The sequence below is a fragment of the Muntiacus reevesi genome, chromosome 2 (assembly GCF_963930625.1).
Source record: "Muntiacus reevesi chromosome 2, mMunRee1.1, whole genome shotgun sequence".
Classification (NCBI taxonomy): Eukaryota; Metazoa; Chordata; class Mammalia; order Artiodactyla; family Cervidae; genus Muntiacus; species Muntiacus reevesi.
Genome location: NC_089250.1, coordinates 72,612,714 through 72,640,678, shown reverse-complemented (window position 1 = coordinate 72,640,678; position 27,965 = coordinate 72,612,714). Strand labels below are relative to the sequence as shown.

At 42.2% G+C, this 27,965-nt stretch overlaps 1 protein-coding gene across 2 annotated transcripts; it reads left to right on the top strand.

Moving 5' to 3' along the window:
- Nucleotides 1-7: 7 nt before the first annotated feature.
- NCOA5 (nuclear receptor coactivator 5) lies at nt 8-27,955 on the top strand. 2 transcript variants are annotated; one of them, XM_065922103.1, is made up of 8 exons: nt 8-148; nt 10,486-10,552; nt 18,946-19,272; nt 20,403-20,539; nt 21,711-21,837; nt 23,657-23,856; nt 25,220-25,540; nt 26,008-27,955. In XM_065922103.1, exons 2-8 carry the CDS (start codon nt 10,515-10,517, stop codon nt 26,595-26,597), a joined length of 1,740 nt encoding a protein of 579 aa, XP_065778175.1. In that variant the 5' UTR covers nt 8-148; nt 10,486-10,514; the 3' UTR covers nt 26,598-27,955. The 2 variants fall into 2 exon arrangements, with proteins under 2 accessions (XP_065778175.1, XP_065778176.1); XM_065922104.1 differs by having other exon boundaries at nt 25,220-25,563; nt 26,008-26,183.
- The last annotated feature ends 10 nt before the right edge of the window (nt 27,956-27,965 follow it).

Genomic DNA, 27,965 nt, shown 5'->3' with positions numbered 1-27,965 from the left:
TACTCCCCGCCCCGGCCGCCATTGCCTCGTGCCCGCGCCGGTCGGTTGGTGGCGCCTTTGTCCTACGGCGGGCAGGTGGGCTGAGGCGGAGGCGGCGGCGGCGGGCCTGAGGCGGAGAAGTGGCCAGCAGCCCGCCGCGCTGGTAGCGGTGAGTGCCGGGAAGCGGTGGCCGTCCGCCGAAGCGTGGGGCTGACGGTTGAGGGGGCCCAGGGCCGGATGGGAAGGCTGAGGCGGGAGGGCCCGCTCGACGCGCGGCCGCGGCCGCGGCCCCCCTGCGGGTGCGCGCGGAGCTGCGCATGCCCGGTGCGGGGCGCGGCCTTCTCTTGACTACCGTCGAGCGCAGACCGGGTCAGCCGGGGCGGCAGTAGGTGGGCTCGGGGCCGACGGCGCCGCACCGCCGCTTGTGGTCTGAGCACGACCCGCCGATAATAGCCCTGTGGGGCTCCTCTGTAGGCTCGGGCCGCACATCCCATGTCTCCTCGAAACGTGAAGTCGTTCGCCTTCGGGGGTCCTCAGCTAGTTGGTGGCGCAGTCGGGATTCGAACCCGGGCCGAGGCGGCTGGCCTCACCGGGCTCTCTGCGGGGCGCGCGGCGCTGGGTGGCGAACTGAACACGCTGTCCCGCGTCGCCGCCGCCTCGCGGCCCCTTGACAGCATCCTCGAGGCGTCTCGTTGTTAATGTGATATTTCCCCCTACACACACCCGTTTTAATAGCGCGGATCCGGGCCCAGAAAACGGGGAAAGCGACCGAGCCAGCGCCCCAACCGGCTGGTTCTCCGTCTATGGAACCTGGGTACTTTCTGCACCCCGACGGCTGGCCGGGAGGGCTTTTTTTTAGGACGGCGTTTCCCCAATTTCAGTCTCTCGCGTTGCACTTTTACATCCGTGTACCCATCTGAACAGCTATTTACCAAATGTTACTTTTTCTTCTTTAAACTGACATTTTTTCCCCTCTTTTTAAAATACATTTGTTTAAGGTGGAAGCGTAAATCACCGACCGTAATGGAAAGCCAATTCTTTAATGCTCATAAAGAAATAAATACTTACGTATCAAAATAAACAGTGCGTCCTGATTCCTCCTGAAATTATTCTGCGTTCCACGCTTTGGGAAACGCTGCCCTAGGAATGTGGGGTTAATTGTGGTCCTTCTGCCTTTTAGCGCTGTGTACAGAATTTCCCCTTGAGACTTAGCGGACTCCATGAAACGCCCTAGGGTCTTCGGGGGGTAATAATTAACGTTAAAAGCTTTCTCGTTGTAAACCGTTCTCATCGTTAACTTACGCGGGATACTCAGAGAAACTGCGCTCCAGAGTACCCGGTGTGTCTCCTCGGTTTTCTTGCAGCATTGTGGTGTGGTACCAGATAGTTTAAAAAAAAAAAAAATGTTTTGCAAACGCCGGTGGATCTGCTTTTTGACAACTCTAGATTTCATGTTTTGCGTATGAGTCAGTCTGGGTGTGAAAACTAACTGGTGTTGACTTTTCCAAAACAGTAAAGCCCAAACTTTGCTTTGTGACTATTGGAAATCACTTAGCAATATGTCGACATCAGTTTCTTCCTCCATTCTGGTTTCTTTGCCTTTCCTTTCCTTTAACTCGTCTGTCACCCTCCAGATACGTTTTTGAAACCTCCGACAGTCTTAACGTAAAACATAGAAACAGTGATTTTCCTTGTAGACTGTGCTGGAGAAGGCCCAGAGGAAGGAATTTTTCTAGGTGCAAGTTGTTGAATAGCCCAGGCCTCTGAACACCACACTTTGAAGAAGGCATTGACAAATTGATTTACTCCTTAGTTAACATGGTGTTCTATTTGTAGTCTGTTCATAACCTCTGTTTTTGTGTATGAGAGAGCAGATTTATTTTAACTCACTGAGAGAGAACTCAGAAAAGTCAGCATAGGCCTTTCAAGGGCTTTTCCCTCAAAGACTGTGTAAAAATTCCTTATTCCTTGGGATTACTTTGTGCAGGCACAATATATAATTTTTGAAAGGCTAAGGTAATTTTTTCACATTTCAAAGCAGCAGTCCTGGAGAAGAAATGAGAATTTTATTTTAGTCCAGTCAGTTTCAGAACTTCAGTAAATGGAACCTCATCTACTAGTGTTCAAAAGCTAAGAATAAACATTTTTTGGAAAGACTTTAGAAGTCTGATGAGAAAGAGCACCTGATGCTTTGAAACTTCATTTTAAGTATCCATTGCAAGCATTCATTCTCCATCGCCTGCAGATGGCAGTGCTTTTGTACAGCTTATTGCTGTTGAGCAAGTTATTGGAATTCAGTTGTGCTTTTAAGAATGGAAAACCTTAGGGTGGGATGATTTGAGAGACTAGCATTGAAACATGTATATTATCATATGTGAAATAGATGACCAGTCCAGGTTCAATGCCTGAGACAGGGTGCTCAAGGGTGGTGCACTGGGATGACCCTGAGGGATGGGATGAGGTGGGAGGGGGGGTTCAGGATGGGGAACACATGTACACCCACAGCTGATTGATGCCAGTGTATGGCAAAAACCACTACAATATTGTAAAGTAATTAGCCTCCAACTAAAATAAATAAATTATTTTTTAAAAAAAGAATGGAAAACCTTTGGAGGAAGTATATTTACTATTCTGTTCTGTTCCATTTACATTGTTTCTTTGTTTCTGACTCTCCACAGGAGAAATTAAACATCTCTTCCTACACTCTTATCTTGGTGGTAATGATAAAGTACAACAGGCAGCGCTTATTGTTCACAAATCAGGTTTACAAATACCAACTCATTTTCTCCCTCCTTTCCTTTTGTGAGATAGGTAGACCAATCATATCTTTTTTGCATATGAGGAAACAGTGGCTCATAGAGGTCATATTCCTTGCCCAAATAACATATTAGTAGAACATATTGAAGATAAAAGATTTTGTGGCCCAGTAGATAAAAGATTTTGTGGTAAAAAATTGGGAAATGTTAAGGTAAAAAAGCAGTGTTCTTACTCCAGAACTTCTCAGAGGCTTTAACATATTAAACATATGCAGTGTGGATGTTCAACAAAGGAAGGTATCATGATGCCTTTCTCTTGCTCTCCTCCCACGAATCTTGTGGTTGTAGTGTTTCCCGCAAACGACTACTCTTTCTGCTATTCTAAATTTACTCTCTGTACCTTGCTGTTAACTAATAGTTACCATATGCCTTTAAGACAAACACTTTAAAAGCTCCGTCAGCCTTTTTGTGCCTAAAGGTTTGTCCTGTGAACAGCATAAACATTTGCCTAGACTATTCAGTAACTTGAAGTAAACTACTGAGAAGTTAAAAGGGCAATAAGCAACAGAAAATTACCCTCTGTAGTTCTCACTAATGAGAGGCATTAAGGAAAGGATCAGTGTTAGGGCACTGTCTGAGGCAGCAGCACATGAGGGAAATATGAACTATACTGACAGCTAAATGTGTGATACCAGCATGCCTGCTGCTTTTTAAATGGTGGTTTTATTACCACCAAATATGAATATTTATAGGGATGGTCATTTTCATTCTTTATCTTATCACTAAGAAATGAAAGATAATAGGTCAACTGGACTAATTGTATTAATGATTTGAAAATAATTCCACTCAAAGAATCAGAACTTTTCCAAACCATAAGACTTTTTCCTTTTATTTCATGTTCAAAACATTGTTGTTGACCTATGCAAAGACCAACAACTTTAGGCAAAGAGCAGAACTTAAATTGCATTAATGAACAGTTATAAAGCAGAATGGCTTACAGCTTTAGCTCTAAAAAATATTTTGAGTGGTCTCCTGCTTTGGATCTGGAATGATAGAATTACTGAAGGTTAGGTTGATTCTGCAGCTAGTGAGCAAGCTGTGAAGAACTTTGAATTACAAGTCATTTGGCTTTTAGGTTGCATGCTTAATTATGCAGTTGGAGACTGAGATAGAGATGATACAAGAAAAAGTTTGTTTTTAATCTCTCTTCAGAAATTATTTTTGATATCCAAAAGAAAAAATAGGAAAAAGATGATTTTCATTCAGTTTTAAAACTTAGAGTTATACATATATAGTTGAACTTTTTTTTCAGTCTTTGGGAAGTTTACATTAGGACAGCATCAGAGTCACTAGAACAGCTCATTGGAAATACATGTTCTTGGGTGCAGCTTCCCACCCCCACTCCCAGTTGACCAGTCTGCAGATTTTAGCCATTGTTGTGACATGTTCTTTGTAACAGTTTATGAACTATTCCCCCTTGAACACAGGAGTTTAGAGAGGTTTTTAAATGGGGCACTTAAGCATACATTCTGTATAAACTACAGGAATAAATAAATAATAGAGTAGCACTGTAGTTCCCAGATACCTGCCAAGAAACTTGCTTAAGTGTGGATTGGATTCCTAGGCTTTATCCTCAGATACTGAAAGTTTGAGAAGGGGTCTGAGAATCCCGTTTTTAAACATCTTCTCAGGTGGCACTTATGTATCTTCATTAAAGAAATGTGATGTTGAGAATGAAAAGAAAAAATATATATGGGCAGGGAGAGGATGGGTAGTTGTTTAATGGATATAAGAGAGTTAATTTTGCAAGATGAAAAAGTTTTGGAAACCTATTGCCCAGCTGTTTATATTTGTAAGTATATATAATACTACTGAACTGTACACTTAAACATGATAAATGTAAGATACTAGAAAAAATAAGGTTTGTTGTCTATTTGTTCCTCGTCAGTGGATGGTTGGCTATTAAATATGATTCCTCTGGCCATCAGTTCATTTTATATCCCTTTATTGAAGGTAAAATCATTAACTTTTAGATATTTTTCTCCCCTCTCTTCCCTTCAATGTCAAACCAGTGATCTTCGAGGAACATTATTTTATAAATGGGCAGTATTTTGAATGTCATAGATTTCAATAATCCCCTGTTATTTTGAATAATAAGCATATAGTAAACCTTCATTAATTTGACTTCGCTGAAACTCTGTTTATGGTAGTTCAGTTCATAACCTCCTAACATGCCCTCCTGCCACCAGTTTCTTCCTTTTCCAGCCAAGGTTCTTTCCTCAAAAATAGTAAAAAGGGCCAGAAATTAAATATTGATAAAGAATTTTTGTCTGAGGTGTTATAGTGAATAGAATATCAGTAGTAAAAGCCAGAAACATTGTTGTTTGAGGTGATAGAAATCAAAGTTGTAATTGAATAAGCAGGTCCTACCCTATTGAGTGTCTGGGGCGCTTAAGCACTGGTATGACCAGCACAGACTGCCTTTTCCAGGTTTCATCAGCATCTGATCAGGAAGCCCTCACCAGTGTTCAGAATGGAAACCAGCTCTTTCTGCTCCCTGCTGGAGGCAGCATAACATGTTTAAGCACTTTAGTGTCAGGCACACCTGGTTTTGAGTTCTAGCTCTGCCTTTTCTCTGCCTTTTGATCATCTTGTGACCTCAGATAAGTCACCTAATTTCTCTAAACTTCTAATTTCGTCATTCTCAAAATAGAGATCATAATACAACTCTAAGAGTTGTAGAAAGGTTTGTTTGAGATAATGCACGTAACATTCTTAGTACAGGCTCTGGGACAGAGTAAGTATTTTGTAAATATAAGTTATATTGTTTCCACCATTCCTGTTCTTTGGAGTAATATCCTAATACCATTAAGGATATAATAATTATTTCAATTAGAAATTGAAGGAGATAACCAAATATGAGGGATTTGTGTAATTTTCAGAGTGAGCTTAAAGCATTGATTTAGAAACAGCAAGCCAAGCATTCTCTCATCCCTAACTCTTTACAGTATAACTCATAATATCCCTGATGGTACAATATATCATCAAAGTCATCTTCATAAATATGGTTTAAGTGAGAAGTCCTGTCCTTTCCCTTCCCAATTTTGGGAGTTACTGTCTCATATTCACTGTCTTGTCAGTATGGTTTCTCAAGTAGCTTTATCTTTGTCATCATGTATTTCCAATTTAATAATTCCTAATTGTTGGTTGCTTTTCAACTAGACCTTTTGGCAAGCTTTATTTCATTTGTAATCATTTATTGAAATTGTAGGGAATTCCCTGACAGTCCAGTGGTTAGGACTTATTTCAACAACCAGTGGTGGTACTGTCAAATGTTACAGTTCATACTGCACTTGTTTAGAATAGTCCTGTTTTCCATTGTAACTGTCTTTGAAGTATAAAAATTGGTTTTAAGGTGAAAAGAATTGTTTTGTGGTGGTACAATTAAAAAATAGAGCAAACCAGTTCTTGATACTATGAATGAAACATGCATTTTTATTTATAGCATATCTGAGGACCATTGTGTGAACTCTGTCTGGCATATTAGTCTAAAATAAAATTGTAGATTAGGCATTGTGCCTTCCTTTGGGAGTTCTTTACCCCCACTCTTTTGTAATTTAAAACAGCTCTGCTACTTCCTGTATAACATTTTCCAGATTATTTTCCATTTTTTTTTCCTGTTATGTGAATCCTTTCAGTTGGTGCTAGTTTTCTTGTCTAAAAATTCTTACCAGAGGAGTGCTTTTAACTATTTTTACCCCTTAGAAATTATAGATATTCAGGTGTAGGTTAAGCACCTTGTGGTAATGGTGACTTTGAATGGTATTCACTTTGCTAATAAGTTGACAAAGTGTAGAACTTCCAACCAAGCTGAGGTGGAAGAGACATTGAGACCAAGCTGCCCCAGATAAAACAAATCAGGAAGAAAAAGAAGCTCTACTTCTTCCCTTTTTTAGGCAGAAGAAGCATTCCACCTCTCCTTGGAGATTCTTTTAAGTCACCACTGCCCTCTTGTTGGTTAAATTCCCTCCAATTGTGATTCCCCTCTAACGTCCAGAAAGATTCCCAAATTGTCCTTCTGTTTTCCCTTCTCCTTTACGTTGATATCATTTCTATTTCTTTGGTGTAAATTACATATCTCAGTAAGGATTTAGAAAGAAAATAATCTGATTCAATTAATTAATACAAAAACCCCCTTTACTAGTCCCAGTATTTGCATTTTCAAATTAAAACTTGTTCAAATGAACCTCCAGTTGATGGGTTTTCAAATTGTGTGACAGAAAATTGGGATGGGGCAAAGTTTTTGTTTGTTGGTTTGTTTTTTCTGCTGCTTTAAATTGTTGTTGTACCATGATCAGCTCTCTGAAGTTATTTGTACTTTTGGTAGCTTTTCTGTTCTTTCTGTGTTTCCAAATTCTTAGGTTTTCCAAAAGTTCTGTGTGCACATATGTTAGAATTGTTTGTGTATGTGAATTGGTGTTGATAATAGTTTTTCGTAACTCTTACTGAAAACGCCTCCACCTCTAGCCTAACCTGAGCAGTCCTCTTAGATGACAGTGAGATTAGCAAAATGTTTCAAGTTTCATTTTGTCCATATCTTACTCCAGGTGGAGATTTAAGGATCTCTTTAATAGGAATGAATAAACAAACAGCTGCTTTACCGTACCAAAAGTTTGCTAACCCCTAAAATTAAGAAAATGGTCTCAAAGTTCTCTTTTCTGCAAAAGAAACTTAAGCCACACCATCCAAAAACAATTACTTTGGACTCCTCCATGAAAATGGATACTAGGAGGCAAATTACAGTCAGAATGGTTTAAAGATATAATCTTGAATTTTTAAAATAATCTTTCAAATGATTGCAAAGAATTTCACGAACTTCAAAGGAAAATATTTACCTCCATCATTCTAACTGCAACCAGTTTTGCCCTAAAGGTATATGGTACATGAGTATTTTGGTCTCCCCAGTCCTATATTTAATGGCCCTCGCAGAATTGGATATAATTATACAGTGCAGTAGTCCTTTTCATATGATGAGGGCGAAATTATATAGTGTTTATAGACAGCAGTTATGGTAGTACCATGTGTTCCATAGTCTCACCTAAGTGTTTGCTGAGTCAAGTCAGTGTTTAGGTGAGTTTTATTTACATGACTATTTAATAATGCATGGAATCCTGCTGGGAAATAATGGTCCTTATTTAAAAGAAATGTGCATGCCACTAACACCACTCCCCATGTATTCCAGAGATACTTTGAAAACTTCTTAAGTAATCAGACTTTACATTTCTCTCTGAATCATCAGTTCAGTTCAATTCAGTCACTCAGTTGTGTCCGACTCTTTGCGACCCCATGAATCACAGCACGCCAGGCCTCCCTGTCCATCACCAACTCCCGGAGTTGACTCAAACTCATCTCCATTGAGTCGGTGATGCCATCCAGCCATCTCATCCTCTGTCGTCCCCTCCTCCTCCTGCCCCCAATCCCTCCCAGCATCAGGGTCTTTTCCAATGAGTCACCTCTTCACATGAGGTGGCCAAAGTACTGGAGTTTCAGCTTCAGCATCAGTCCTTCCAATGAACACCCAGGACTGATCTCCTTTAGAATGGACTGGTTGGATCTCCTTGCAGTCCAAGGGACTCTCAAGAGTCTTCTCCAACACCACAGTTCAACAGCATCAACTATTTGGCGCTCAGCTTTCTTTACAGTCCAACTCTCACATCCATACATGACCACTGGAAAAACCATAGCCTTGACTAGACGGACCTTTGTTGGCAAAGTAATGTCTCTGCTTTTTAATATGCTGTCTAGGTTGGTCATCACTTTCCTTCCAAGGAGTAAGTGTCTTTTAATTTCATGGCTGCAGTCACCATCTGCAGTGATTTTGGAGCCCAAAAAAATAAAGTCTGACACTGTTTCCACTGTCTCCCCATCTATTTCCTCTGAATCGTAGTCACCGTATATTAGAAAGCAGTACAAAGTAAGTGGGAGGACTAGGTCAGTAGGCCCTTCTAAACCTGAACTGATACTCTTCACAATTACATACAGAAGAAACTAGATACTCCCTGTATGATCTGTCTCTTAACATGTGTTAATATTTCAGGACTTGAGACTTCTCTGGTAGTCTAGTGTCTAAGACTCCGCGCTCCCAATGTAGGGGGCCTAGGTTCGATCCCGGTCAGGGAACTAGATCCTGCATGCTGCAACTAGACCCCAGTGCAGCCAAATAAATAAATATTAAAAAAAAAAAAAAAAGTCAGGCCTTAGTGGATTTTAAGGGTTGTAACTTGTGACATGCAATACCAAACCAATGGTCAGGTATTACTGGCCAATTTCTGTGTAGAACATATTTCCTGATTCTTTATAAAGGTAGAGGAATTGTGTCTGCTCTGTTAGAAACTTAAGAAGCATTTTACATAGAATATACTTCTCTGACTGTTTAGATGTGTTACCTTCAGTTTAGTCAAAAGCCATTCTCCTAAAGATAATGAACTTCTGACTTAAAATGGAACTGAAGATCATTCTCACTTGAACAGGAACTCAATAGTTGACAACATAGCAGATTAAAGACATACAAGACCTCTTTAAGTTTTGTCATTACTGTGATCTTTCATGTGATAAGATGCTGGTTAGAATTTTTCACACACATAATTACTATTTTCAAAGCTATTTAAAATCACTGTTTTAAATTCTAATTGTGTGATTGTTTAATACCACTTAATGTCATTATTAGATACACTGTTAATTGCTTAATATGGAACAAGGGGAATAAAATTACACTGCAGCAGAAAGCAGTTTTATTTCTCCATTTACTAAAGTATGAAATTTTTAATGTGCTTACTTATTTTTTAAGGCATATAAAAATTATCAGGTGTTATCTTTGAGCATAGATTGGTACATTTCTTTAGCTATTTCTTTATTTCTTACTTACATATGGTGTTTTTATTACTTACTTCATTCAGCTTTTGCAAAGTAGGTTTGTTTTGTTTTTAGCCGAGAGGCTTTAACTGCACAGATTGGCTTCTGTGAGTTTATGTTTCCACTGTTCTTTATCTAGTTGTATATGCCAGGCTTCTGTAATGAAAACCTACAATGAATGTTTTATTACTTAACCTTACCAAATGCCAGTTCTTATTCATAGGTACTTACCTATGAGGGTTATAAATATTAACATGTCATATGCTTTGTTTAGAAAAAAACTAATTTCTTTCCTACATCTCATTTTGGAAGATTCCATCCAATAGAATGCCACAAGGCAAATTAAAAGGCACCCCTGCTTCATGGAATATTAGATGTTTTAAGACAGTGGATTCCAACCATTACTTCCTTGTAATATAAAATGGAACTACTTGCCCTTGGTCTCTCTCTCTTTTTAAAATTCTCTTTCTTTCTTTCTGCTCCCCTCAAAAAAGGATCATACATCTGACTGTCCAAGAGTTTAGAAGACAACCTTTTCCCCTTATGGAGGGGGCAGTTTTTAGGTTTAAGCTTGGCAGTGTTAAAGCCTTGACATAATCAGTTTTACACAAATTATGTGTTAGCTAGAAAACTGAGAGACATTCTCTACCAAGCCATGACAACGTACTGCCGTAACTTAATAAAAATTGCCCAAGTGACTATGCGTCTGCTGAATGGATTTTCTTACACCATCTGGTTGTCATTGTAGTTTTTTTTGTTATTGCTTTCATTTGAAATGTGCTGATGATCTTGTTTTTATTCCGTAGCATTGAACAGATGGGTTGATTATTCTTTTCAGATATTAATAAGGCAGCGGAAAGAAGAAATATGAATACGGCTCCATCAAGACCCAGCCCCACACGAAGGTAAAGTACCCTGAAGCAGTGAGTTACCTTGGGAGAGTTGGGCTCTGGGGAGTTAAGCCCAACTTCGTACATCAAGGGTCTTTTCTTCCCCCCCAAGAAATCAGAAACGCACAAGCAAACAGTAAGAACGTGAACCTGTGTGAAGGGCCTTGCTGCTTTTTTAGAACATACCTCAGGAGATGCAGAGGAAGCTTTGTTTTCCGTGGCAAACCCAGCAAGTTCAGCTTGCACCGTGAGTTGCAGGCGATTGGAAGAGGATAAACCTCTGTGTGTCCCCCGCTCACGTGTCAGTGGGAGCCTCCACAGCAGGAGTGCCTGAGGGTCGTTGGTGTGTGCTGCGCTGCCCTGCAGCAGGCTCGACTCTTCATTCCACATGGCTGCCGGTCCAGATGTTCACCCAGGTTTACAGAAAGTGCTGCTTGAGAGATTGCTACTGTGCCTGTGCTGCAGATCCCCTGTGCGCTCGCATGCTTGGGTTACCTATTGAGGGGAAATAAAAAGGGCAAAAACACCCTACCTCTAGAAGTCTCCCTTTTTCTTAGTTTTCCTGGAAATAAAAGGCATCTCCCCAAATAGTCTTCCACTATTTACAAAAGAGACAGCCCTGATGTGTACCCTCAAGATATGCATTAAATCAGTCCCAAAGAAGACCCTCACTAATGTTGCCGTTACACCAAAGATGAGTATATTGTAATCAAGCTGTCTGGCCTCATAAATAGCACACAAGTGGATGCAGTGTGTGCAGTTTTGTGTGGAGTGCAGACATACATATCTCATATCTGGTGTCTCCTCATGGCCCAAGTGGATACTCAGTATGGATTTTGCCTTTGCCCCTAAGTAAAATGCCAGTTTTCCACAGTAAACTGTGTACCTAAACCATATACCACAGGAAACTACGTTTCATATGATGAGTGAACATGCTGGGTACAACACATCCTAGTCTGTACTGGTAGCTCCACAGGTCACTTGGGGGTGTACCCAGCTAACTGGGCACTTACACATAACATAGCGCTGTCCTGCTTCGAAACCTACTTAGAGGAGGGATTGGCTGCTCTGTGTTTGTACATGCGCCCACTTGGACCTGATGGTATTTTCTGAGCTACCGGGATTAAATTACACGGGTATGTTCTGCAGAGTTCAAGCAGACCTTAGGGACAGAGTAATGCTGCTGATTTCAGTTAGATTCTTTGAGCACTCTGCCTGGAAGTGGACTCTAACACCACAGTTACAGCTGCACCACACTGTTAGCTGGGTGCCCTGGTCATCCAGTGGCTTCACTCCAGAAGTGAGCGTATACATTGGTGTTGTTTGTTTTCTCTGGCACCATAAGGAATGCCTGCAGCTTGCAGGAAAATACGGTACTGATTGATTTTCTGTATATGTGTGAGTGTCCTAAAGAACATAAATGAATGCTTTGGAACTTCAGCAGATCCATATAATGTCTGTTTCCGTTGTGCTCCATCTAACCACGCTGCAGATGTTGGGCAGTCCCTTCAGTGTGGCTCCTTGTTGCCCTAGTAAACATGGAATACAAGTGACTGAGAGTTTGCATCTAATAGTCAGACATATGGGGCTCCACTGGAAGCTGTGGTTGCTAAATGACTTGAAAGGAAATGCGGTGTATATCCAATTTCCAAGGAGCTCAAATGTGAAGTAGGTAGCTTACAGGAGTGTAGAATTGGTCACTATAAAGACACGCCCCTGGTAAAATCCTCCTGCTCTCTGTATCCTTATGATGCTGTGATGTCGGGTAGTGTTTCCACAGGCAAAAAGGAGGTGGGGCTGCACGTCACAGAATAAAAAGTAGTTCTCATCTGTGCTGTGATAAGGATATTATATGTCATTCCACTAAAAGTATACCTAACCAGATGCTTTTAACATTTCCCATTATTGTAGGTATTCACTAAGCATTGGCAATGTTGGGGAAATAGCTTACTCCCCTGCTTGAAATCCAATATTGCCATTGCCTGAGCATTAAATTTAAAAGATTAATTTCATCCCAGCCTAAAATTTCATCTGTAAGGGAAGAATGCTTTTTTCTTTCTTTTTTAATAGCCCCCCCCCCAAGATAAACATACAAACAACATTGGAGGGGGCCTTTTAAGATGTTCTCCTTACCAGATTTAAAACACATGTCACCTACATTTTCATTTTAATATATCTCTAAGATGAGGTCATTTGGGACATGGATTGGGCTGTGGCTTCCCATTTATAATCAATAGGAGGGACAGCTAGGCTAATTAAAGATCCATTAAAAATCAGTCGTCTTGGTGATCCATCCCTAACTAGGTTCCTCAAAGTGTCGTTTAGCATGATTAAGTTTCATATAGTCATTCTCAGTAAAATTTAGGGAAGAGGGATATTCACATTTAGTTAAAAAAATCTATTCTGAGCCCCATCTAAAAGTCTAAGCAGAGTCCCAGTTTTGTTCCATTTAAAAATAAAAATTTTCAAACTGTAAAGTCAGATAAATTGAATGTTGTATTCAAAATAGAACACTAACGTTTTGATCATTGTGCTTGTCATATATTGTCTCTTAAGATACTAGTCTGGAAGGGGCTAATCATTTCTCTCAGGGTGAACACTGGCTAGCACGCACTCCTCAGGTGCTTGCTTCCAGTCAAAACCTTGAGATAATTCCAAGTGTACCAGTATGTTCACAGCAATCCAGCTGCCTTCATTTAGCAATCCTAAACATTTTATGTGCCCCCAACCATGGAGGAATGCATTGTTCACAGGAAGAAAAAAAAAAAAGCTACCTATAGCAAGCATTTCCCTTAAGTTGTAACTGTTTCTTCAGTGTTGCTACTTTTAATAAGAAAATTGTTTCTAAGCATGCTGGCAAGACCTTTGTAACACTTATTTTGCTCGACTTTAACCTTGAGTGTCAAAACACCTCAGTATCTTTGGGAATTTTCACAGGATTGTCACCTCTTCAAACGTCTCTGTAAGCCGCAGTTCTGCTGGCATTGCTCTCGGTTCAGTAATATGCCTCCCTAACGACTCCAGCTGTGGAAATGTGGCTCTCACGGGTACTGGCCCAGTCAAGCACGGAATTCCGCATCAGGGATCCCTGCTCTGGATCACATTTCAGCCTGAATTCTCTTCACTTAACCCTTGGACCTCTTCATTGGACTCCACTGTGCACATTGAGAGCATTGCATAGTTAGCATGCAAGTTGTCTAGCATTGGTGCTAGGCTTCAGTCCTTAACCATCCTCGGAGACTGGATCATGATTCTAGTCGCACCTCAGTTCTCAGTTTCCATCTTCAGCTCAACACTTCAGCAGTCCAGGTCTTGGACTATCCTTCTGCAGACATGGCCTCTAAGTGATAGTCTACTTTCAAAGCCTTCCTTCATGACCTGAGGAAAAGCAAATAGAGTTAATTTGTCTACATCAAGACCTCTGCAGAGAATTTCTCTATGTATTCGTGAAGCATGTTAGGCCTGGTGCCTCGTTGGTGAAAGTCATCAAGGATTGGTTCATCAGAAATAACCTGGCCATAGTCAATTATACTTCAGTTTTTTAAAAAAGAAAAGAAAAAGCCTAACTGCAGACAAGTTTCTTACGTGGCCTGAGGTGATTTCTATGTATCCACAGTGTTAATTCCTGTAATAACTGCTTGCTTCTTGGGTATGAGACTGCCCTAGCTCTAGGTGGGCTGTGATTACCTGTGCAGTAACACTTAAGATCCATCAGTTCTCAACAAGTGCTACCTCTCTACCAACAGAAGAGTTGCATTTGTGTTTGAGAAAATTATCAGTGCGCTTTCTAGGGAGAAGCATGGGCACTCAACAAAATTTGGATCTGTAAGGTGCGATAGCTTGATGCACCCGTTAGCCTTCCTGCACCCAGTTACAAAATTCTGTACAAGTCTCTTGTCTCTGACCGTAGCATGGAGCTCCTGGTGGGGGATCAACATCACATAGCAGCCAGCCTTTTAGAGAATGGTATTTGTGGACAGTATCTGTAACAGAACAGAAATACAAAGAGCTGATGGATTTTTTTTTCAGGGGAAAGAAGGCTGGCTTTCCAAGGAAAATATTCCAGTGAACAGAAAGAAAAAAGGAGAAGCTGACAAAGAAAAGGATAGAGGCCCTCCTCCCTGACCTTCTGAACAGCCAAGGCCAAAGAACACCATCCTGGGCTTGAGGCTGCCTCTAGCCAAAGAGAAGCTCAGAGTCCATCAGTTGTCCAAGAACTCTCAAATGTCTAGTGCTCCTCAGGAAGAGAAGCCCTTCTACCAGGAGCATATCACTTGCCATCTGAGCCATGGTCTTTTCCTTCATCCCTCCCTCCTCACCTCTCAGATGTTTTCAAATGGTGTGACTGCCATTTCTCTCAAGGCAAAAGAGCATTGGCTTTGCCCCATCCTGCTGAATAGATGAGGAATTTGCAACAGAATTTTAGTGATGTTTATCAACTGCTTTCAGTTTGTGGACTCTGGTTCTGAAGTTTTAACTGTTGTTCAGTTTCTTTTTAGCTTCTGGTGACCTAGTACCTTAGGGTACAGTGCATTGGTCTCCAGTTAAGCAACTTTGGTACCATGGGATGATATAGTGAACTTCATTCTCCAGAAACTTGCTTCTAACCCACTTGTTATTTGAGACCAAGCATCTTGTTCAGCAGGCTTCATCCTTGCGGCACTCTGAATCCTGCACATTGTACCACCTTTTTGTTATCTGGTTCTTATTTTGAGAAAGATGTTGGGGCCAACACCAGGATCCCTTTTGTTCTGGGGAGGTCTTTGTTTGGTTCCTAAAGGGTTGTTTTGTTTCTGTTTTTGTCTCCAGAAGAAAAGCAGTCTGCCATACTGCTTGTCTTTTGGACACAGGAAAGAAAGCTTTCCCTTTTCCTTTTAGAGCCTTGCTCTTCCTCTCTGTCCCTGCTTCTGCTGCTCCTTTGGTTCTTCTTCCCCTCGTGAATATCGTCTCTTCTACATTTTTACCTAGAAGGTAATTAAGGGGAATTTGTAGTTTTGTTGCACATAGACTTTAGATTGACTGCTTGCCTTCTCAAACTAGAAGCATGAGCCTAGACTTTGGGAATCTAGGGTATTGTGGTCAACCTCCACGAATACACTCTTGACAGGTGAGTAAGGTATTTCAGTGGATTCAAAAGAATGAGAACCGGATGTGGCATTTGTAATCATCCTAAGGCTGTGAAAAGTGCCATGATGTGGTGGTATTATCCCTGTCCCCACCCTCCATCCCCGTTTTCTCAAGCCTCCGGCTTTGTGTGTGGTCTGTGGTCTGTCAGGTTCATGATCTCTTTCAGATTTGATTGCCAAAGAGCACTTGAAATCTGATTCCACCTCTAATGAATTTTTTCTGACTGCTCCCCAAGGCAGGTTTATCTGCCGATCATTAATCCAGAAATGCTTTACAGTTGTCCCTTCCCATTGGATCCTGGGTGTTTGCCCACAATATACACTATATCAGATGTTACATGTGTTAGAGGGATTATATGACATCATAAAAGTTGAAGTAAGATTCTTGGTTACTTTGCACTTTATTCTAGTGGGAAAACTCTTTAGCCATCCTCATTTAAATTCTCTGATCTCCCATATGTTTGCTCCCACCAATCAAGAGTACTTGTGAGCCTTAAAACATATGACAAGGACTTTATATAGAAACAAAGTTGGCATTTAAGTTGTTTTTGCTGTGACCATGTGGATGAAGTGAAAATGAGGTTTTCTTCCAAGCTGAGGGCATCATGATGAATGTCTATTTGTGTAATCATGGTAGGTGACAAAAATATGAGGAAGACATGATGCCTACTCTTGAGAGGCTTACAGTTTAGTTGAATAACTCAGTTTTTTAAACATTTACTGAACTCTGTGCTGTGTCCTGTGGATACAAAGCATTCAAGTGAGCTTACTGTTTGGTAGGGAAGCCATTGCAAACAAATAACTACAGAACAGTGTGATAAGTGCAGCAATAGAAATATATGTGCAGAGCAAGACTCATGTAACAGGTTCATGGAGCATCTGCTCTATGCCAGACAATATAAGCCTATGTAGTGGCTTTATCATGGAGTCAAACTGACAGTCCTTGTCTTCATGGACTTGCAGTCTAGTAGGGCTGACAGGCGTTAAACAAGTAAATTGATATGTGACATCAAATTGTGATAAATAACATGAGTGAAACAGTGCTATGAGAGAAGGTGGCCAAAATTTAGGGACCAAAGTTGTTTTTTTTTTGGGGGGGGGGTGGGGACCAAAGTTTTAAACTAACAGAATCATGGAGTAAGGGATGGTTAAGCCTGAGACCTGGAAAAATGAGTGTGGAGTAGTTCCTGCTGCACAGTGAGAGGCATTGGGAAAAATCTTGACTAGTTACAGCTGAAAAGTCAATATGGTAAGAAAGACGCAGACTAGGGAGGGGGCGGAATAAGTTTGGAGGAAACAAGAGCTGAGGCAGGGCAGAATCTTATTAAGCCTCAGTAGAGATTTTGAACTGAATTCTAAAAACTGTGGGAAACCAGTGAAGGGTTTTACATATTTAAAAGGTGGTTCTAGAGTAATCTAAAAGAAGATTAGGAAACAGCAAGAGCAGAAATGGGGAGACTACTTTAGAAGGCTCTGCTGTGGTTTTGGGGAAAGGTGGTTTGGGGTTGGCCTTCAGTGGCTCCAGTGGAGATAAACATGGGCAGAATGGATATCGATTTCAGAGAAAGAGTGAACAGATTTTGGAAATGTCATTGGAAGAGTGGATAGATAGGGCTTTAAAGAAAAGATGACATCCAGTTTCCTGGCTTGAGCAACTGAGTAGATAGATGTGCCGTTTATTGAGATGGAAATGAGTGGGGGAGGGGCCTTTTTGCTGGAAAAGATCTAGAGTTCAGGGCAGGTTTTACGGAGGAGGTAATCCTTAAAGCGGGTCTTACAAGGAGACATTGTAAAAAGGTAAATCAGATCTAGATGAGTAATAGAAATAGTGAGTGCTCTAAGAGTTTAGCAGGAGAGATTAGCAGTTACTCCAGAGATAGAGAATATTTTTTGGAAGACATGGGACATGAACTTGGCTTTGAGCGTTGAGTGATACTTGAGTTAGTGCAGGAAAATCATTCCACGATGAAAAGCCATATGAACAGAAATACTGAGTTAAGTCATAAGAACATGTGAGTTAAGTCATAAGAACAGCTTAAGTAGAACTAAGGAAGTTGGATCAGGAAATGAGGAAGAAATAATAAATGGAAAGGGGCCAAATTTGTTAGGGAAGAGTGCCCAGAAGCGTGATAGCCAAGCTGCAGTTGGTAACAGGTGGAAATCGATGGTTTATCTGGTATTTGCTGAAAGAATTGAAATCTGGAAGGTTGGATTTTGGTTTTGTATCTTAAAAATTCTTGGTGGTGCCAGCATAGAATAAGGGTTTGGATTGAACTTAAAAGTCCAATGGGAATGAACAAGAAAAGCAAAGAGTATTCAAGTGACTTGATAAGAAAAATCAAAGTTAACTCTGAAGAACTTAAACCTTGGTAACTAAGAAGATGATTTTTGGCAAAAGTGAAAAGGTCTGACTGCGCCTGAGTGGGTGAAATAAGAAGCTTAATTTTAAATATGTTGAGAATGAGTTCCCAGTGGGGTAGATTGTCTCATGGAGAATATTGAATCAGATCAAGCCGAACACCTGTGATTTCAAACACTGTTTTGTTTTTAAACAAAGAATACCTTGACCAGAAGGAACCAGGTTCTACATAAACTTTAGACTAAGAGAGACCACTACTCATATGTTAAGAAGATAAGAGTGTTCCTGTACTTGACTGTGTGTCTTGTATTGTACTTCTCTTTCTTCTTTCCCCTTTATTTGATTGATTCTGCTCAATGTTTTTTTAAGTAACGTTTTCTGTACTTTTAAGGATAACTCCTTGGACCACCATTACTTTGTATAAGATTGTGCCAACCTTGTACAAGATTGTGTCATTTGCTCATTTTTCCTTCATGAGTCTTGCCCCTTATTATGACCACCCCCCAACGCAGCAACTATTCTCCCCTTTTAAAATCTCTTTCAAACAAGTTTGGTGGGAAGAAATGAATGAGGGAAGACCCTTTCAGTTTGAAAACCTGTTGAGATAGAGATGATAGTTTGACATGTATACAAATATTGAATTAGCCCCCAAAATCTGATAAACACTATGACCCCAGTCAAAACCCTTGGCTGTGGATCATACATTCTTCCTTGAATATCCTAATCTTTGGAGATTCTAAAACCTGCTAGTCTTTATTTGCTGACCAGATGGGTGACTGTCCTTAAAATTGTAATCTTATTTCTCACTGACTGCTGTGTTTTAGAGAAAAATGCTTGGAGGGTGGGGGCTTTCTCCAGTAAAGAGCTCAAGGGTCAACTCCTTCAGTTCCTTTGTCTTAGCATCTTCTTGCCCCCTCCTACAGAGATCCATATGGCTTTGGAGATGGTCGAGATACAAGACGTGATCGATCGCCCATTCGAGGAAGTCCAAGAAGAGAGCCCAGGGACGGCAGAAATGGCCGGGATGCTCGAGATGGCAGAGACATGCGAGACCCCCGAGATTTGCGGGACCACAGAGATACCAGAGACATTCGGGATCACCGAGACAGCAGAAGTATGCGTGATGCTCGGGACATGAGGGATCTTAGAGACTTTCGTGACCTGAGAGAAACTAGGAATTTTCGAGATCACCGAGATCCCATGTACGATAGATACAGAGAGATGAGAGAGTCCCGAGATCCCATGTACAGGTAACCTCTGCAGCCCTTCTGCTTGCTGGGTTTTTTGTTTTTGGTAGCAGTCTTCTATGTTTGTTCTGCTGAACTAATTGAAAACTCTATAGCAGTGCCTTTCTTAGGCCTATGTTTCCAGTGTCTATCACCATGAGAGATGTGCTGCTTAATAAATATTTGCTGAATATGTGATTGAAGACGGATTTTACTTAATGAATGAATCTGGGTCTCTTTAAGTGTTGGCGAAGTGTAGAGGAACTAGAACCCTCATACATTGCTGGTAGGAATGCAAAGTAGTATGACCACTGTGAAAAAGTTTGGTGGTCCCTCAGAAAGTTAAGTGTGGTAGAATTAATGATCCACCAGCTCCACTCTTGAATATATATCCAAAAGAATTGAAAAGAGGAACTCAAATAGATGGGTGTGACTGTACATAGCAACACTATTCACAGTAGCCAAAAGGTAGACACCACTTAAATGTCCATCAATAGATGGATTAAAAAGTATGATATATCCATACAGTATATTATTCAGCCATAAAAAGAAAGATCATTTTTATACCTGCTATAAGCCTTGATAGACCTTAAAAATATGCTACATGAAATAAATATTATGCTACATTGTCACAAAAGACAAATATATGTTTTCACTTATATGAAATATTTAGAAAAGGCAAATTCATAGAAAGTAGATTAGAAGTTACAGAGATTGGGGGTGAGTTTCTGTTCAGATTGTGCAGGATGATGAAAATTATTTTATATATGTCTACTTTTTTGGTTTGTTCTATTTTTTAACCACAATTTTTAAAAAGCACAAGGAAGGAGGCTTGGGGTAGGGCCTAGAATGGTTATTCAAAACTAATATCAATAATTACTACCAGTTATTTTGTGTTTACTTTGGACCAGGGAGCTTGCATTATGCTGAGAGCGTTCTGTACATCCTCCCAGTCCTTTTGGAAGTAGGTTAACTCAGTCCCAGCCACAGAGCTGATGAGCAGTGAGTCCCAGATACTAATTTTCTTTCCTAATCCCAAAGTTCTGTGCCTTACTATGTCATCCTCACAGACAGCTGGATCTTGAAGAATTCTCTGTATTTGATTTTTGCAGGATAAAACCTTTAACTTTGTGCACATTTCTTTACCTTTTCAGGAGAGAAGGCTCTTATGACCGATACCTGCGAATGGATGACTACTGCAGAAGGAAAGATGATGCTTACTTTGACCGTTACAGAGATAGCTTTGATGGACGAGGCCCTCCAGGCCCAGAAAGTCAGTCTCGTGCAAAAGGTAAAGTAGAAAAGACAGTTTATTCTTATCACAAATAGAACACTTTACAAAAGAAAGAGGAAACTAATAACCAGCTGGAAAGGAGCTAATGACTTGGCTCAGCAATTCACGAAAAGAAGAAATATAAACGGCCTGTTCATTTGTAAAGAGCCTTCAGCTTGAAAATCATTTTTAAAATGCAAAGTAGTACTGTCATCTGGTTTAGTCACCCAACAAGAAGAAATAAATATGAAATACTATCAATAAGAAAAGAAATGGGGGAATACATGTAACTCCATGGCTGATTCATGTCAATGTATGACAAAACCCACTGCAGTGTTGTGAAGTGATTGGCCTCCAACTAGTAAAAATAAAGGAAAAAAAAAAGAAAAGAAATGAACCAAAGATTGAAGCTGAAGAGGTTAAATGTTTGCTTTTTGCTCACTGCCCAAATAAATATAGCTGTCTGCATTACCTGTGTCGTATGTGGGGAGAGTAGTTTTATTTATAATTTTTACCTAAGAGCATCTACTTTTTAGATAAAGACATGTTTTTTTAAAGCCTTGATTTTCTCAGGATATTTAATACATCTTTAAGATTTTTAAGTTGTTTTATTCCTGGTCAAGTTAAGAGCCTCATTTTTAGTTTGTTACAGAACTTATACTTTACTGCCTGGTTTTGTTTGGGAGTTTTTGTTGTGCTTTTTTTTTTTTATTACCTGATTTTTTTAAAGCAAATTACAATTACCTGTCAATAAGAATCTTAAATGGTTGTCCCAAAAATGAATATTAGGATAATAATGAGATACTATGTTTTGCCTATCAATTAGCAGGTTTTTTGTTTTTTTTTAAATGACAAAACTCAGTGTTGACCAAGATATGGAGAAATAGCACTATGTGATTCACCCCAAAGAAAGGATGAATTAGTAATATCCTTTCCTAGAGGACATTCTGGTAGCATGTATCAGATTAAAGCAGACATGCCCTGTAATCCATTCATTCCATTTTAATGAACTTATAATAGTAAAAAAATAAAAATTTTTTTAGGAGGTAGTCTAGAGGATTACTTCAGAAGAGATGTGTATATTACAGTCTTTGCCTACAAGTAGTTCAGGATTGGAAATAAGGTCTGTGACTTATTTTTATAGAAAGGCACGGTCCATGTTTCAGTTTTCCCTGCTGTCACCCTGCAGAGCGTCTGAAACGTGAGGAGCGTCGTAGAGAAGAGCTCTATCGTCAGTATTTTGAGGAAATCCAGAGACGCTTTGATGCTGAGAGGCCTGTTGATTGTTCTGTGATTGTGGTCAACAAGCAGACTAAGTAAGAACCCTTTGGATTTTCCCTGAGTGAGGAGAAGAAGCAGAAGAGAAATTAGTTTAGTCTTCTTCTTGGCAGCTGTACCCACTGCCAGGCTGTGTACTCTGGCATTGCTGTACTGTGTTAACCAGGGTTCTTTCAGTAGTAGATGACAGAAAACCCACTGCAAACTGGCTTGAGCCCAAAGGGAAATTTTTAGCTTGCTTGACTGGGACGTTCATGCATGGCTGCATTCAGGGTCAGCCTCTCATAATGACTTGCTCTTTGTGTTGCCTTCACTCTCAGACAAGCTGTCTACTTGAAAAGACAGAGCAGCGCTAGCTCTTGACATGAGACATGAATATCCTTAGCTCAGCAAACCCATGGAAAGAGAGCTACTTTTTCCTGTTGCTTCCACCTGAAGTCCTGGAGTTGTTTCCCATCCCTAGACCGTCACTTTGGCCAGCAGTGCTGGGATGCCCTGATTGGCCAGGGCTAGGTCATGTGCCCACCCATAGTGCTAAAAGTGGGATTAACCCCGTGGAACTGGTGTAGACTGAGTGGTAAAGGGGTGCCTCCCCAAAGGAAAATTCGAGGGCATGTATGTTGGTCAGGCAAAGCAGTAGATGTCCCCTTTGTGAGAGAACCCCGAGTCCCTGATACTTTAGAAGGCATGTCTCTGCATTCGTCAGCCAAGATACTGGCTTTCTTTGTGAAGTGCCATGGCCTTGCAGAGCTGTTAGGTGACCGTGCTAGCCAAGCCAGAGCTCACAGCACTATTTTATTCTGCCTCTGTTTCACATTCTTTCCTTGAATAAGCAGCTCAGAGGTGCAGAAGGGAGTGTAGCAGCTTGCAAGTTTGGCAGTAGCTATGTTCCCTTTCCCCAAGTGGTTAGTAAGTAACTTCATGTATTTTCTAGCAGTTTGGGGTTAAAGAGCTAATTTTCAAGGCAGAAGCTAGGGAAATAGGTGTTGAGACACCAAACAGCAGGCAGAGTTCCCAGGCTCTGGACCGCCTTGTTTAGAAGTAGATGCTGCTTTAACTTGCAGATAGCTTTTTTGCCTTTTTATTTTTAAATGCATCATAACAGCTGTCATTTTCTGAGCACCTACTCTGTACTACTCCGTGCTAAGCGCTTTAAATTGTTTTTCTAATCTTCATAGTGATCGTGTCTCATGTGTCTCATTCATCACATTTTTTCTGTGTGTGGCAGGTGCTAGGTCCTGAAGCTGTAATGCTAATGAGCAAAACACACATGGCCCCTTCCTCTTGTGGAGCTTATACCCTAGTTGGACAGATGACAAAAATAAATGTATTGGTGATGAGTCTTATGAGAAGAAATATATGAAGGATCTGATTTAGATTGGAGAGAAAGTTAAGGAAATGACATATGAGCTGAGCCGTATTATTCCTGTCTGATTGGTAAAGAAACTGAGGTTTGTAAGAGGTAAAGGGATTTGCTTAAAGCTTCAACTTTGCAAGTGAATGTTAGGGCTAAGATCTAAACCGGTCTCTAGCTTTGAAAACCCGTGCCTTTTCCACTCTGGTGTACAGCCTCTGCCAAGACAGAAATGTGCCACAAGTCTTAGGCGACAGGATGGTGTTTAGGAATGACCGTCAGACCAGAGAATCAAGAGAAGGGCCTGGGATACTAAGTACTGTTCCATTGGGAGCTTCTGAGCCAGTGTAAAGAGAAGGAATTGGTTTAGATTCTTGGAGCCTGAAGAGGGTGCTAGGGAGACACTGGTAGAGCTAGGATTTGAAGTCTTCTGGCTGAGGTGCCACTGTGCAGATTGGGAGTTGATCAGGGAGTACTCAACTGGATCCTGTTTGTTTCTACAGAGATTATGCTGAATCTGTGGGGCGGAAGGTCCGAGACCTAGGCATGGTAGTAGATTTGATCTTCCTCAACACGGAAGTATCACTGTCACAAGCCTTGGAGGATGTTAGCAGGGGAGGGTCTCCCTTTGCTATTGTCATCACCCAGCAACACCAGATTCACCGCTCCTGTACAGTCAACATCATGTTTGGAACCCCTCAAGGTATGGAGGCCCCAGTGGGTTAGAATTCCAGAAACTTCCAGATACTAGTTCATTAATTTTTTTATGGCTGACTCAGAAGCAGCAGGTTTTAGATAAAGGTATTTCAGCTCAAATGTGGTAGGGCCCTTTTATAAGTGCATGGCAGAAACTTGCATAGTCATTTATTTGTTTGATCTTCTTTCATTGGATACAGTTCTGGGCCTGCTGTGTATGACGTTACATTCAGCCCTTAGGTATGTGCAATGATGTGTTGGCAAATGTTTAACAGCCAGTTCTGGGGTGGGGACGACTTGGTTTATGGAATTTGCTGATTTCCATGGTGTAAATACTCCCACTGTGTTCTATTTCAAGCCACCAACATGAAGTCACTTCAGGGCAAGTTGGGAAGAGAGGCGCACAGTCTGCTCGCTCCAGCGAGAGCCAGCTCCAGCACCGCTCTGGCACACACTGCACTGAGCACAGTGGAGCCCCTACTTTCACCAGACTTTGGGTTGAGGGACAAAGCATGTGCCAGGCAGTTAGGAGACTCTTTGTTAGTGTGCTGGAGAAGTCAGTGGAGGGACTTTGAGAAGAGGGAGGCAGCCTTGACATCCTGGAGGCCCAGGGGAGGTTTCCCGAAGTCCTTCCCTGAAGTAACTTTTAGTCTTTTGCCCCCAGATTGTTGAGACTCAGTCAACTGCTGCCTTGTGGATTGCTCTCACAGCATAGACTTTTCCCTTCTTCCACCACCCTGGGCCCTCTATTTGCCTGACCAGTTTTACCCATTAGCATAGAGTGTAGAAGCCTCTCCAGTAGGTCATTCGCCTCTCTGAGGAGCAGTCCTCAAGATGTGTGAAGACATTTATATCAAGTGCCAAGAAGTCTTCACCACCTTATAAATCTTGTTGCCCAAGGGTGAGGGGAGGAGGTTATTTAGGGTCATAATTTGATCTTAATCCATAACCTTTGAACTGATACATTAACAGACAACTCTATCCTGAGGAGCGCGGTGGAAAGCCAGGCTTTACAGAAGGGCTGTTTGGACCCCCATGGCCTGCCTCCTGTGGTTATTCTCCACATGGTCTTTTTGAATCTGTGAGAGACTGTCGTGTTTCTCTGGTTTTTACTACATGTCTGTGATCTAAGAATTCCCCACAGAACTAGCTCTCTTACAAGGGTGTCTGTTTCCCACTGAAGAAACCCATTCTCTGTCTTCCCAGCTGCATCCCCTCCCTCCCACCTCTCCCCATCCCCATTCCAAGGCTTTTTGTCAGTGAAATGGTTTTCTTGCTTGTTTGAGGTCAGGAAAGGCTTGGTAGAGTTCAGCAGGTGGGCACTGAAATCTGTCACGGGAGAAAATAACTCATGTCATTCCCTCCTACAGAGCATCGTAACATGCCCCAGGCAGACGCCATGGTGCTGGTGGCCAGAAATTATGAGCGCTATAAGAATGAGTGCCGGGAGAAGGAGCGCGAGGAGATTGCCAGACAGGCGGCCAAGATGGCTGATGAAGCCATCCTCCAGGAAAGAGAGCGAGGAGGCCCTGAGGAAGGGATGCGCGGGGGGCACCCTCCAGCCATCCAAAGCCTCATCAACCTGCTGGCCGACAACAGGTACCTCACTGCTGAAGAGACTGACAAGATCATCAACTACCTGCGAGAGAGGAAGGAGCGGCTTATGAGGAGCAGCGCCGACTCTCTGCCTGGTGAGCTACGTGGCAGGGCCGAGGTGAAGTTCTGACTCTGCATTTCTCTACCCCCAGACTCTGTTGGGAGGGTGGCAGGCCCAGGGCTCTTTGGGGTACATAAGGGAATGAGCCCATCCCATGGGTTTTCCCGCATGGGCCATCCTTGCTGGTGTAATAATGGTAACTTAAGATTTGGATACTGAATTCTGATCCCTGTAGTTAATGTGGTGGTGGGTGGGCTAGTATGGCTGACTCCCTGGGAACCAAGATGGATGCCCTTTTTTTTAAAAGTAGTTCTGTGGGGAAACTAAGCTGTTTACTGAAAACAGCACATACTATGAAGTGGCCCCTTTGGGAAATCAATGTTATAGTCTGTGTACTGTGTGATTGATGTAATCAGTGATTGTTGTTCTTCCCTGGGCTGCTAAGCCTCCTGCCCACGGAGGGTATTTTTTAACCAAATACCGCCTCTTTCTGTCTTCTAGGCCCGATTTCCCGTCAACCACTCGGGGCGACCTCGGGTGCCTCACTGAAGACACAGCCAAGCTCTCAACCGCTCCAGAGTGGCCAAGTGCTCCCGTCTGCTACACCCACTCCAGCTGCACCCCCCACATCCCAGCAAGAGCTTCAGGCCAAAATCCTCAGCCTCTTCAATAGTGGCACGGTTGCGGCCAATAGCAGCTCTGCATCCCCCTCAGTTGCTGCCGGAAACACCCAGAACCAGAATTTTTCCACAGCAGCGAACAGCCAGCCTCAGCAAAGATCACAGGCCTCTGGCAATCAGCCTCCAAGCATTTTGGGACAGGCAGGATCTGCTCGGAACATGGGCCCCAGGCCTGGGGCTCCTTCCCAAGGGCTCTTTGGCCAGCCTTCCACCCTCCTGGCACCTGCCAGCAACTTGGCTAGCCAGAGGCCCGTGTCTTCCACAAGCATCAACTTTGACAATCCAAGTGTACAGAAAGCTCTGGACACCCTGATCCAGAGTGGCCCTGCTCTCTCCCACCTGGTTAGCCAGACCACAGCACAGGTGGGGCAGCCGCAGGCCCCCATGGGATCGTACCAGAGGCATTACTGAGGCTAAATTTCAACTTCCCCCAGGCCCCTCTTCCCCTGGCCTCCTACCTGTTGCGTTCTAAGTAGAGTTACTTGGAGGATGTTCTCTGCGCATATCCAGGTCCACATCGAATGTCATAAGTTTCTACCACCTGCTCTCTTCTGCCCAAGGCTGTTGTTACTTATTCCTTCCAGAGTCAGAGTTTGTACTGCCTTGGAGGTGTATTTTTTGTTTTGGGGTTATTTTTTTTCTTTTTTTTTTTTTTTTTGATAGAAAATAAATATCTCTGGGGTCATGGGCAGTATAGGTGTCTGGGCTCCGTTTGTATTTCATTTGTCTCTGTCAGCTCGATGTGGGGGCGGGGGAGGAGAAGCAGCCAGGCCCCAGCTGGCTGCATGTGGGGTGGTCCTTCCATGGCGAGAGCCACTGCCTTTGTTCGTTTTGAGCCTCCCCAGGCTTTCTGACCTCACACAGGCCCACCCGAGCACGAGCTCCTGCCTGCATCCCTGTGTAGGGTTGTAGAGCGCAGGCTTGGCCTGGTGGGCGTGGCGCCGGTGCGCCCGTCCCACATGTGTGGGGGCTGCCTGAGGGGTGCTAAGCAGGCTGCTCTGGAGTTGAAGAGGGGCCATGGCAGGCACTTTTCTGCCTGACCCAGAGTAGTTGGTTCTTGGTTTTTCTCTTTTTTTTTTTTTTTTTTTTCCTTTGTGGCTTTCATTGCAATGGAAGGTTTTCCATGGACTGAACAGCACCGGTCACCAGCAGTTTAACCCAAACTGTGAATCTGGGCCCCAACCACTCTTAACCCTTTAACATTTGTCAGCCTCTTCCTCACCAGTGGTAGTTTCATGGAGTTGGCTCTGAGAAGACCGCTCTAGACTCTGGCAGTGAACACCTGTTTTTTCAGTGATTGCTTTGAGCTTTTGGCCCAGAAATCAGGCTCTTGTTCTGTTCTGAGCAGCAGGAGGTAGGGACCATTTTGATGTCAGACTTTTGGTAGCCAGACGTGTTCTTGATGCAGGAGGCTGTTCAAAACTTTTGAGCCAGAGTGAAGTTACTAGAGGGAGGACCTCTGCCTGCTGCTCTAAGTGGAGCCAAAGGAAGCTGCCTTCTCCCTAGGGATGGTGCTCCTTAGAGCCTTGTGGATCAGCCTCAAGGGACCCCTGGTGGAGACACGGGAGAGCAGTGACTTCAGCTGAGTCCTTGCCAGTAGCTGAGTAAACATTGGTTTCCAAAACTCAAGGTCCCCAGATGGCAGTGTTTTATGTTCTGACCTGTTTGTGTTATATAGTGTTTTTTTTTTCCTCTTTGAAACTCCTGTGTTGTTAATAAGATGAAATGATTACTTTTTAATTAAAATGGAAAAGTGAAAGCTGTGTCGTCTGTTTTTGG